Here is a 12814-nt window from a genome sequence, read left to right on the forward strand (position 1 = left end):
AAAAGAGTTTTTTCATAGTGACCTCACGGAGTTCTTTGCTTCACATGGCTCTCTTCATCGGAGCTCTTGTGCCCGTACGCCACAACAAAATGGTGTGGCTGAATGGAAGAACCGATACCTCCTTGAAGTGGCACGGGGTTTACTACTCCACATGAATGTTCCCAAACGTTTTTGGCTTGAGGCCATCCTTTGTTCTACATACCTCATTAACCAAATGCCCTCTCGTTGGTTAGAGTACAAAGCCCCACATCAATTTCTCTTTCCCAAGGCCCCTCTTCTTTCTATCCCTCCTCGTGTTTTTGGTTGTCGATGCTTTGTCCAAAACCTTTCTCCCATCCAGGGGAAATTGGACTCTCGTGCTATCCCGTGCATATTTCTTGGCTACTCATTCTCTCAGAAAGGGTATCGTTGCTTTGATCCTGTTTCTCGGAAATTCTATGTCTCTATGGATGTTACCTTCTTTGAAGATGAGCCATTCTTTCCTGTTTCTCCTCAGGGGGAGTGTAGGCATGAGGAGAAACTGGTTCAGCTTCCTCCTCTTCCTAATTCTTCTCCTTCTCCCCCTTCTCTTCCTGATCCTCCACCTTTCCGTGCTTTTTCTCGTCGCCATAAAGGCCAATCAAATTCAAGAGCCGTGGAGAATCCAGAGTTGTACCTCAAGTGCCATCAAACTCCTCGGGGGAAGATCATACTCTCTCAGGTAACTTGACTCCCAATGATGGTCCTGACCTCCTTGTTGCTAATGATCTTGACCTTCCTATTGCCTACAAGAAAGGTGTTAGGTTGTGCACTACTAAACACCCTATTTCCAACTTTGTTTCCTATGACAACATCTCACCTTCATTTTGTGCCTTCCTTACCTCCATTGACAGTATTCCTATTCCAAAGAATGTGGCAGAAGCTCTCTCAATACCAAAATGGACAAATGCCATGAAGGAAGAAATTGATGCTCTTCATAAGAATGGCACGTGGGATCTTGTTGATCTCCCTAAGGGAAAGGATCCAATTGGATGTAAATGGGTGTTCACTGTTAAGCATGGGGCTGATGGAACTGTGGAGAGGTATAAAGCTCGTTTAGTGGCAAAGGGTTTTACTCAAGTATATGGAATTGATTATGCAGAAAACTTTGGCCAAAATGAACTCTATTAGAGTACTTTTCTCTCTTGCTGCCAATCTGAATTGGGATCTACATCAGCTCGACATCAAGAATGCCTTCTTGAATGGTGACCTTGAAGAGGAAGCTTATATGGTTCAACCCCCAGGTTTTTTGGCTCAAAGAAGTGAACAGAAAGTATGCAAGTTAAAGAAGTCTTTATATGGGCTGAAGCAATCACCAAGAGCTTGGTTTAGCAGATTTCATACTGCAGTTCAGCAGAGAGGATACAAGAAATGTTAGTCAGATCACACATTGTAAAAAGGGTAGAAGGTAAAATGGCTGCCCTAATAGTATATGTGGATGACATAATTGTTATTGGTGACTGGAAGGATGAGATTCAAAGTTTGAAAGGCTTCCTTGCTACTTAGTTCGAAGTGAAAGATCTAGGACCCGCTAAATACTTCCTTGGAATTGAGGTTGCCCGATCAAAAAATGGTATCTTCATCTCCCAAAGGAAATATGTCCTAGACTTGCTTAAGGACACTGGAAAGATTGGGGTTAAACCAGCTGACTCTCCCATTGACCCCAACCATAAGTTAAGTGGCAGCCAAGGCGAACCTCTTAAGGATGTGAAGCAATTTCAGAGGCTTGTAGGGAGATTGTTGTACCTCTCTATGACTCGTCCAGACATAGCATATGTTGTTGGTGTCCTCAACTAGTTCATGCATGCACCTAGGTCCACTCATCTTGAAGTAGTGGAAAGAATATTGCGGTATCTTAAGAAGTTCCCGGGTGCTGGCTTATTATTCTAGAAACATGGACATTTGAGAGTTAAAATTTACACAGATGCGGACTGGGATGGATCTCAAAGTGACAGAAGGTCTACTAGTGGTTACTGCACCTTTGTAGGAGGGAACCTTGTTACTTGGAGGAGTAAGAAGCAAACCATGATAGCTAGATCTAGTGCTGAATCTGAGTACCGTGCAATGGCACACGGAGTAGCCGAAGGTATGTTAATAAAGAATCTATTGGGAGAGTTGGGTTTTCCAGTAGACAAACCCATGACTCTACTCTGTGACAACAAGGCAGCTATAAGTATCGCTGCCAACCCGGTACTACATGATAGAACAAAGCACATTGAAGTTGACAAGCACTTTATCAGAGAGAAAATCATCACAGGCGAAGTATGCACTCCATACATCAGCTCTGAAGACCAACTAGCAGACATCTTTACAAAAGGGCTAAACCATTCCAGACACCAAGGTCTCTATGACAAGTTGGGCATGATTGATATCTATGCTCCAACTTGAGGGGGAGTATTGACATGTGTATTATATGTATTGTACGCAGGTTTAGTGCCTGCAGGGGTATTTTTGTAATTTTGTAGTCCTCTTGTGTTGTACGGCCAGTATAGTATAAATACAAATGCTTCACTTGCATGAAGTAGTTCTTTTGAGGCCTTAAGTCTACAACCTCTTCTCTCTTCTTCTTCTTCTTCCTTCCTTTCTTCTTCTTCTTCTGCTCAACATAAACAACCCTATCATGGGACTTGTCAGAAATCCATTTTTATCATTCCCTTTTGTCCTTATTTAGAAGATTTTATACCAAACATAATTAGAAAATAGCTTATTCAAATATTGATGTGCCAAATGAGACTGCCTGAGGGTGGACATTGGCGCAACAGTTGGGTTGTTCCATTGCGACCTGGGTGACCAGGGTTCAAATCTTGGAAACAGCCTCTCCGTATGTGCGGGTGTAAGACTGCCTACATCTGTCCCCAGACCCCGCACTGGCGAGAGCCTCATGCACTAGGCTGCCCTTTTAAAAGAGATATGTCTCAAAAAGAATAATTACAAATTTATATATTTAATGCAAATAAGAAAGAATGTACCTGAAGATGTCCCAAAGCATTTTGTGCACGAGGATCTGCCATAGAAGCTTCAAAATCAATGTAGAAAAGGTAGTCAAAATATCTGTCACCAGAAACAGTCAATCAGCATGGAGGGATCTAAACTAAAATGAAAAATTTAACTTCTCTAAAATCACGGAATAAGTCATTTCCTCCAAGGTTTAAAATGGGACAATGACGAGAAAATGACACGCGGATCCTAGATCCCAGATAAAAGTGCATTTACAGTTGAAAATATTTTTTATGTTTTATACAGATGCGGTTCAAGAACACCAATTCTTATGAGAATATACATTGACCTTGTATGGGTACCAATTAAAAGTCAGATATTATCATATTTAATTTGAAAGGAAAAACAGTACTCACTTCGCACTCCCATCATTAGAGTCATCAACCACCCTCAACGGACGTTTTCTCTGTGGTCGGCTTTCAATCTGAAATCCCCATCAACCAAAAATAAAATAAAACAAGAAAAAGAAAAGCAACAAATGTTAATGACTAAGATGCTTAACCAAAACAACAACAAAATCCAATCCAACTTTGTTACTAGGTACCTTTGTCAAGTTGATATTCCTCAGAGCAAAAACTGCCAAGGCTTTAAATAGTATTCCTGGGCCTTCTTCTAAGGTGAAAACAATGCTAGTCTGGGGAAAATGACAAATAACTTGAAAGGTTAAAGAAACAACAATATAATCAGATCATAACAAAAAAAAAAAAAAGAAATAAATCCACCTTAAATAGCCTGTTAGTTCTTGGAATTATAGGATCCCTTGCAAGTATCAGAAATCGGGTAATATTGTCAGAATCATCCTGTCAAATTACATGGTATCAAAACAAGTGAAATAACAGTCATACCATGTAGTAACAATCAAGCCAATTTCCTGCATCCACATTATGACAATAGAAACAGCCTACAGAATTAGACACCCCATAGAATTAAAAGTGCTGTCTCAAAAAGGTGCCCCTGACACATGCCACAAACCAACAGTTTAGGAAAACTCATAACTAATCTTTTCATTTTGTTTTATTTAGTCATTAGCAATATGCCTTATATATCGTCCAAACAGAAGTTGCTACTTACTAGCTATCTATATAAACTAGTTTATACTTGGGGAACGTTATCTTCCAATAATAGAACGTCAAAGTTCAGATATTGTCACATTACCTTAATCAGTATACAGATAACATTAAACAGGATTCATGAGCCCAACTTAATATAGTTGGGATAAGGGTCAAATTTAGCGTGTGTAGACTTGTTAATCCAACCTCGCATAGTTGGGTTAAGGCTTTGACAAGCTTAGTGCCATAAATGTACCTCTGCATGTCTAATAGTGGAGGTCTGGGATCAAGTCCTGCTTTCACTAAGGTTGGGAGAGGTTTAGGGGAGGAATTGTGGACCCTCATAATTTTTCACTACTCAGCCCGTGTCCTTTTTGGCCTGCCCCTAGCTTTTCTAGAGCCTTTGCTAAGGAGAAATGGTTTGGTATTAATTGCAATTAATATTGAAAGATGAAACCTTCCACACTGCTCATAAAACCATGCACATGAATTTTTTTAAATGGCCATAATAACCATTTAAGGAGTAAAATGACATATAAATCCTCTAAAATAGTTGTTTTTTTCTAGAACCAATTAGATTATAACTTGTATAACAAATTTATCTTCAGAAAATATGTAACCTTGCCGCAACTTAAGTAACTTCAGTAAATTTAGGTATATGCATACATAAATATACACAATAAGCACATATATGTAATTCTAGATACCCTAAACTTAATGTGGGATGAAGTAATTAGTTGTATCCAGTATTATTGAATACAATTTTGTTCATTCCATTTAATAAGGTTTTCCTCCTGCATTTTATAGCTTATGCAAACTCAATTACAATTGATTTACTTTCCAAATTTTGTATACAAATTTTCATCCAAGTAATTATATATCAAGTTCTATTATTTGGAGCACGTTTGTACTCCCCTCTCTTTATATTTTGGCACCCCATTTTGCCTCACTATCTATTAATTGACAACTTTGATTTAAAGATACGTTTCAAGAAACTTGGTCATGAGGCCCTATATTAAAGGGATATATGTTTATGTATAAAAAATGTCTGAAATGCCATGTCTAACTATCAAAAAACTACAAGAACATTGAGCCCTTTCAAAGTTTCACATTGGGTAAAAACATTTGAGCTCTTCCAAAGTTTCTCAATTACTGATATAATAACAGCGTGGAATGAAGTGGCACACTCTTCTGAGAAGAAAGAAATAAAGAAAGGTGATGGAGTGGAACAGGTCTCAACAAAGTCGAGCTGAATTTTGAAGGGAGCTCTACAGGAAACCCGAGTCTGGCAGGCATTAGTGGTGTGATCAGAGATTCCTCAAGCAAAGTATTGGCGATGTACTCAGGAGTCAGGACCTTTAGGGAAAGGTGATTCTTTAAAGGTTGGAAGTATTAGCTTTGCTACAGGGGTTAAAACTTGCCAAGCAAGCAGATCTTAAGAACTTGGAGATAGAAAGGGACTCAAAAATAGTGATATCATGGATCAATTCAAGGTGTAATAAATGTAGGACCAGCTCAGTTCTAGTCCTTAGAGAATGTTGAATGGTCTTCTTGATCAAAGTTTTATGGTTGTTGATGGCTGTAATGGCTTCTTGAAGGAATAAAAGAGAAAATAGGGAGAGAAAGAAGAGAGAAAATACCTAGAATCACTCACTGGGTGCCTAGAATCACTCTAAGGCATGGGAATCACTCACCATAGCTAGAATAAGCTGAAGAAAACTCAATATATTTCATTGCCTTTGTGTAAAACGTCCATACATATCTATAGACTCTAAACTCATAATAATCCTAGGAGTCAAACTGTTAGACTCATAATAGTCTTAGGAGTAAAACTGTTAGACTCAATAATCCTAGTAGGATTCAAACTAAGCTGTCATATCCTATTTCAATTCAAAGAAGACTCAATAACTCTAATCCTACTTATGCAATGACTGAAATTTTAAACATAAACAAACTATAACTAGACAATTTAAACATTATCATTGGACCCCACAAAAAATTGCAAAAATGACAAAAATACCCTTGGTATTCAATTCAGTACAAATCCCAAGTACCATCATTATGCCATATCAGGACCTGTTATAAGGCCGCCTTCTTTCTTCTTCTTTCTAGAGTAAGTCTTCAAAGGTGATGATTGATTCCTATCATCTCTCCCTGACTTGAAAGAACTCGACCCGACGAGTTAAAACCTTTCATAAAGATCTGGGTTGAAACTATGAAAGTCTTTAGCAGTGATCCAAGAACTCTCAGACATAGGCTTGCCTTTCCACTTGACAAGGAATTTCTGATACCCTCCTGTAGCAGTAGATATTATGTCCTCATCTAAAACATCCTCTGGAATGTCATTTGGAGATGCAATAGTTGGCAATTTAGGTATAGGAGTCTTAAAAGAATCATCATGTCCATGGTAAGGAGTCAAATCCTCAACACTGAAGATAGGACTAATTACCATGCCATCTTGCAACTCTAGGACATAGGCATTATGTTAAAAGAATTTAGTTGCTGATGTTAAGGTCTGTTTGGATAATTAAAGTGTTTTTTATTTCGTTTTTTCTTTCTGTTATGTCTGTTATTGTACTCAGGGGCACAAGGGTCTTTTCCCTTGTTATTTTTGCCGCTCTATATATATTAAAATAAAGGCTGGCGCCACCAGCACTGTTACATTGCAAAACCCTTCTTTCTTCTCCCCTCTTTTCTTCTCTTCTTCTCCTCTTCTCTTCTCTTCCTCTTATTTCTGGCCGGCCATACTGTCAAGATGGTATCAGAGCGGGAATACTGATTAAAGAGAGCATGTGCTGACTCCTAGAAAAAACAGCTCTACAGCTGGTACAGTTCTCCCTGTTTTCTCTTCTTTACCCTCCTTGGTCATGTGCTGAGTGAAAACCCTATGAGTCTGGGCGGCTGAATGCTGTCGAATCTGTATACCCCTGGTTTTTCTTGGATCGTGTGATCCTGTTCATGTGTTAAGACAACTGTAGGTCAAGGATGACCTGTCTTCTCAATGATTTGATTTGACTATAAGTAAGAAGGATCTCTCCTGCTGATTAGTGGCTGTTAGACATTCTGGAATTCTGGTAGGTTGGGACTGTTAAAACTATACAGGTCTGAAATCTGCCGAATACTACCTCTGTTTTATCCTGAATTTGGTACTGTTTGTGCTCAACCTGGTTGTTAAACCCAAGTGTGTAGGTGTGGACTGAGTGGAGCATTGTTTTGTGGAGTAAGGAGGGGTCCTAAGTCCGGTGTTTGGGACTGATTATCTGTTTGATCATGTCGACTGAGAATTCTGCTACTTCAGAGATTTCAGGGAGCCACAATGGAGTGAGTGGGGGAATGGATATGAGCTTTCCCATGGCTGTTATTCCCTTTGATGGTCTGAATTACCTTGAGTGGTCTAGGGGAATAAAACTCTACATCACTGCTAGGGGGAAAATAGGATACATCAATGGGAGAGTGAAGGAACCGAAGTATGGAAGTGTTGAGCATGATAGGTGGAACCAAGAGAACAGTATGGTGATGTCTTGGCTCTTGGTTTCAATGCTGCCACAAGGAAGACTTTTATGTGGGCTGAAACTGCTTGTGAGATATGGGAACAGGCGAAGTCCACCTATTCAGAGCAAAGACACTATGCCAAGATATATTAACCGCAAGCTGAATCCTCTACTTGCAAGCAAGGGGAGAGGAGTCTCTCGATGTACTATTCTGATTTGACATCAATATGAAAAGAACTTGATCACTATCAGAATGTGAATTGGAAATGTGATGAAGATGCAAAGGCCTATAAGTCACTTGTATCTCAGCAACAAGTGTTTGCCTTCCTCCTAGGGCTGAATCCTTCGTATGAGTTCATCAAGGTGCAGATCTTGGGTAGTAAAGACTTGCCATCAGTTCAGGAGGTGTATGCCTTGGTGCAGTCAGAAGAAAGTAAAAGTGTGATGAATGGTGTAGAAGGGGAGTCAGTTGCCCTAGCTGTCCGGGGAAATTCATATACAAATGACGAAGGTGGTTTTAAAAAGGGTGACACTCAGAAAAAATCATATGATAAGAGCAAACTTTGGTGCACTCACTGCCAGAAGACACGACACACGAAAGATACATGTCGGGATCTCCACAGAAAACCTAAATGGGCACAGGATTTGGGTAAGAAGTCAGCACCTGATCAAGGCAAGAAACCAAGCCAGCAGAATAAAAAAAGGTATAACTCAACCAATATGGCATTGACAGAGACTAGTCCTTTGGTAACTCAGAGAGGCATCCCAGTTCTGACCCTAAGGAAGATATTATCAACTCCTTCTGTGAACATTTGGAATTGTATGGTAGGACTCTCCGCCAGATGGATTCTGGTCTTACTCCCTCTACCTCGTTTGCGTCTACATCAGGTAATGCCACAGTCTTCCATGTGTCATCTCATACTACTAGTTCTCCTTAGATTATTGACTCCGGAGCCTCAAATCACATGACCGGTAAGTCAAATTTGTTTCAAACATATAACCTTCTATCTAGGAGAGATAAGGTAAGACTGGCTTATGGTTCTTTTTCTACCATAGCTAGCCGAGGCACCATACCTCTCCCACTTGGCCTTACTCTTCCTAATGTACTGCATGTTCCGAAATTACCTATTAATTTGTTGTCTATTAGTAGTCTAACTCACTCCTTGAACTGCTCAGTCACTTTTTTTCCGTCTTCATGTGTGTTTCAGGAGACCTCGGGGAAGACGATTGGTAGAGGAAGCATGGTGGATGGTCTCTACGTGTTGGAGAATAATGTTGGTCTAGTGGCGACAGAGTCCATAAGTTCGTCAAGTGAGAGTCAAGCCTATTTATGGCATAGTCGTTTAGGTCATCTTTCTTTTGAGTCGTTAAAAGTTATGTTTCCAAAGTTGTTTGAGTCCTTGTCAATGAGTCAGTTACAATGTCAAACTTGTCAGTTGAGTAAGCATTGTAGAAGTTCTTTACCTTTACGAAATAAAAGATCTGAATTTCCATTTCATATTGTTTATTCTGATGTTTGGGGCCCTGTTACTCTACCTACTGCGGCTGGCTATAAGTACTTCATTACCTTGATTGATGATTATTCTAGATACACTTAGGTTTACCCTATGCGATCTCGAGATGAAGTGCCACAAATTGTGAAAGTTTTTCAATGCATGGTGTTCACTCAGTTCCAAACGGAAATCCATATCTTCCAATCGGACAATGCAAAGGAATATTTCCATGGTGATCTCACGAAGTTTTTTGCTTCGAGTGGGTCACTTCAGCGAAGCTCTTGTGCCAGGACACCCCAACAAAATGGTGTGGCTGAACAGAAGAACCGTCACCTTCTCAAAGTCGCTCATGGCTTATTGATTCATATGAATGTGCCAAAACAGTTTTGGATGGATGCAGTCTTGTGTGCAACATATATCATCAATCGCATGCCCTCTCGGCTACTAGAGTATAAGGCCCCACATCAACTCTTGTTCACTACAGCCCCGCTGTCCACCATTCCGATGCGTGTTTTTGGGTGTCGTTGTTTTGTCCATAACCTGTCCCCTACTCGTGGTAAGCTTGATCCTCGGGCTATTCCTTGTGTTTTTCTTGGTTACTCTTTATCTCAAAAGGGGTATCGCTGCTATGATCCCATTGCTCGCAAGTACTATGTTTCCATTGATGTCTCATTCTTTGAGAATCAACCTTTTTTCTCAGTTTCTCCTCAGGGAGAGAGTAGGGTTGAGGAGAAACAAGCGACGACTCAAATTCAATTACCTCCTTTACCCGATCCTCCTCCATTCCGGGTTTTTCATCGTCGCCATAAGAGCCAGCAGAGTTCAAGAGCCGTGGAGCCTGACACTGTGCAACCAACATCATCGGATTCACCCGAGGCAGATCCGTCTCATCAGCCAGGTACACTTGCTCCCATTGATATATCTGTTCCTCTAAATGTTCATTCACCTTTCACCAATGATCTTAATATTCCTATTGCTAAGAGGAAGGGTGTTAGGTCTAGTTGAAAAACAGTCCTAGAAGTAGGGACTGTGCTAGAAAACAATGAAAAAACTAACAAGAGAAGATTAGAGAAGATTAGAGAAGAAGAGAGAGAGAGAGAGAGAGAACTGCGACAAGAAGGATTAGAGGATGAGGAGTTCGAACTTAATCCTCCCTCTAACACTCTAATACCTTTTATTTAAGTTAATCTTTGATAAATTACAGAGAAGCCCTTGAGTGGGCAGAAAAATACAAGAACACTACAGAGTATGGGCCCAGAATAAGGTCCATAACAGAAAGAAACATAACATAACATGAAGTGACAGTCTATGGGCCATTCGGCCCATCTCCTCTACACTCCCCCTCAAGCTGAGCATAGATGTCAATCATGCCCAGCTTGCTAGTGTCATGATGAAGCCTTGCCATGGAAATGCCATTGGTGAGAAAGTCTGCCAATTGTCCTTCAGAAGTAATGAATGGAAGACACACTTCTCCGGAGGAGACTCTTTCTCGAATAAAGTGTCTATCAACTTCAATATGTTTGGTTCGATCATGTTGTACCGGGTTGTGAGCAATGTTGATGGCAGCCTGATTATCACAGTACAACATCATGGGTTTGTCATGATCAATCCCAAGTTCTTTCATTAAGGACCTTAGCCACAACAATTCCAAGACTCCATGTGCCATGGCTCTATACTCTGCTTCTGCGGAGGATCGGGCCACAACAGATTGTTTCTTACTCCTTCAAGAGACAACATTATCAGCCACCAGACTGCAATATCCTGAAGTAGATCTTCTATCATCAATATTTCCAGCCCAATCAGCATCAGTATAGGCTTCAAGTTTCAGATGACCATGCTTGGTAAATAGGATTCCTTTCCCTGGAGAGCCTTTCAGATAGCACAAAATCCGTCTTGCTGCTGCCATATGAGTATCTCTAGGAGCATGCATGAACTGGCTAATGTAACTGACAGCATACGCAATATCTGGTCTAGTCATGCACAGGTACAGAAGCTTCCCAAGAAGTCTCTGAAAAACCCCTTTGTCTTCCAACAAAGTTCCATCTGTAGCTGAAAGTTTGTGACTCATATCAATGGGAGTTGCAGTTGGTCTTGCACCCAGTTTTCCAGTTTCAGACAACAAATCAAGAACATATTTCCTTTAGGAAATAAGAATCTCATCCTTGGATCTGGCAACTTTTATGCCAAGGAAGTATCTCAACTCCCCCAGATCCTTAATCTCAAATTCTGTACGGAGGAAAGACTTAAGAGCCAGAATGCCTGAGGCATCATCACCAATCACTATAATGTCATCAACATACACAATGAAATACACTGCTAGAGATCTACTTTTCTTCACAAACAGAGTATGATTTGACGGTGTCTGAACATAGCCGAATTTAACAAGTGCAGCTCTAAATCTCTCAAACCAGGCTCTAGGAGATTGTTTAAGACCATAAAGAGATTTCTTCAATTTACATACATTTCCTTGCATACCTTTCCCATACATCCCTGGAGGAAGACACATGTAGACCTCCTCATGTAAGTCACCATTCAGAAATGCATTCTTTACATCTAACTGATAGAGAGGCCAATCAAAGTGAACTCCCAAAGATAAAATAACCCTCACAGATGTCATCTTGGCAACAGGGCCAAAAGTCTCCAGGTAGTCAATCCCATATGTTTGTGTATAGCCTTTTGCAACAAGTCTGGCCTTGTACCTCTCAATAGTTCCATCAACCCTGTATTTAATGGCAAAAACCCACTTGCACCCAACTGGATCATTCCCATCAGGCAAATCCACCACCTCCCAAGTATCATTTGCATGTAGAGCATCCATTTCGATCTCCATGGCATCTCTCCATTCTGGAATCCCAAGAGCTTCTGAGACAGACCTAGGAATGGGGTTAGAAGCAATAGAAGAGAGATAGGCAAAGTATAAAGGAGAAAGCAGGTCATAAGAAAGGTGTTTGGAAATGCAGTGTGCAGTACACTTCCGCTTCCCTTTCCTAACAGCAATGGGGACATCAAGGTCTGGGAATGATGATTCCGAAGGAGCTGAAGCAGTACCTGTTATCTCATCTGTGATTGGGAATGTATGAGCCTCATCTGTTGTAAAGGAAACTACTTGCTCATTTCTGGATCTCTGCCTTTGATACACCTTGGGATTATGGTTAGGACGAGGTGGTAAAGAAATAGGGGCACTAGGACAAGAGGTATGAAGTGATTGATCCTCCTTTGACTCATTTGGTGAGGATACAGGTTTGTCAAGAGACTCAACTGGGACAAGAAAAGGAAGAGCAAAAACTTGTGACAGACTCTCCCTCTGTGGACAATGTCCATCCTGAGAGGAACCATAAAAAGGAGAAAGTTCATCAAAGGTAACATCCATAGAGACATGTCGGGTGCCAGTCTTTGGATCAAAACAACAATAACCATTTTGTGTGGGGGAGTAACCAAGGAAGATGCATTTGTGGGCTTTCGGTTCAAACTTGTGTCTTTGCACACTTGGAATGTGAACATAACAGGTACAGCCAAACACACGAAGAGGAATTGAGAAAAGATCCTTGTCTGGATGAAGAAGACAGAAGGGGGATTTAAACCCTAAAACCCTTGATGGCATACGGTTTATGAGATAGGTAGCAGTAAGTACAACATCACCCCAAAATCTTGTGGGAACATGTGAGGCAAACAAAAGGCTCCTTGCAACTTCAACAATATGTCTATTTTTCTCTCAGCAACTCCATTTTGTTCAGGGGTTCTAACACATGAGCTTTGATGAATAACC

The 12814-nt window shown here is 40.6% G+C and overlaps 1 protein-coding gene across 1 annotated transcript in view; it reads right to left on the minus strand.

Moving 5' to 3' along the window:
- The window catches only part of ADT1 (arogenate dehydratase 1), a 32428-nt gene that overhangs the window by 3709 nt on the left and 15905 nt on the right, over positions 1–12814 (minus strand). The window contains exons 7-10 of the mRNA XM_088964477.1: positions 3738–3815; positions 3560–3649; positions 3372–3439; positions 2988–3069 (exon numbers count right to left, since the gene is read on the minus strand). Coding sequence (XP_088820603.1) covers positions 2988–3069; positions 3372–3439; positions 3560–3649; positions 3738–3815 — 318 coding nt within the window. The remainder of the gene's footprint in view (positions 1–2987; positions 3070–3371; positions 3440–3559; positions 3650–3737; positions 3816–12814) is intronic.

The sequence above is a fragment of the Nelumbo lutea genome, chromosome 1 (genome assembly GCF_056320005.1).
Source record: "Nelumbo lutea isolate HS-2025 chromosome 1, American lotus-T2T, whole genome shotgun sequence".
In the NCBI taxonomy this organism is placed as follows: domain Eukaryota; kingdom Viridiplantae; phylum Streptophyta; class Magnoliopsida; order Proteales; family Nelumbonaceae; genus Nelumbo; species Nelumbo lutea.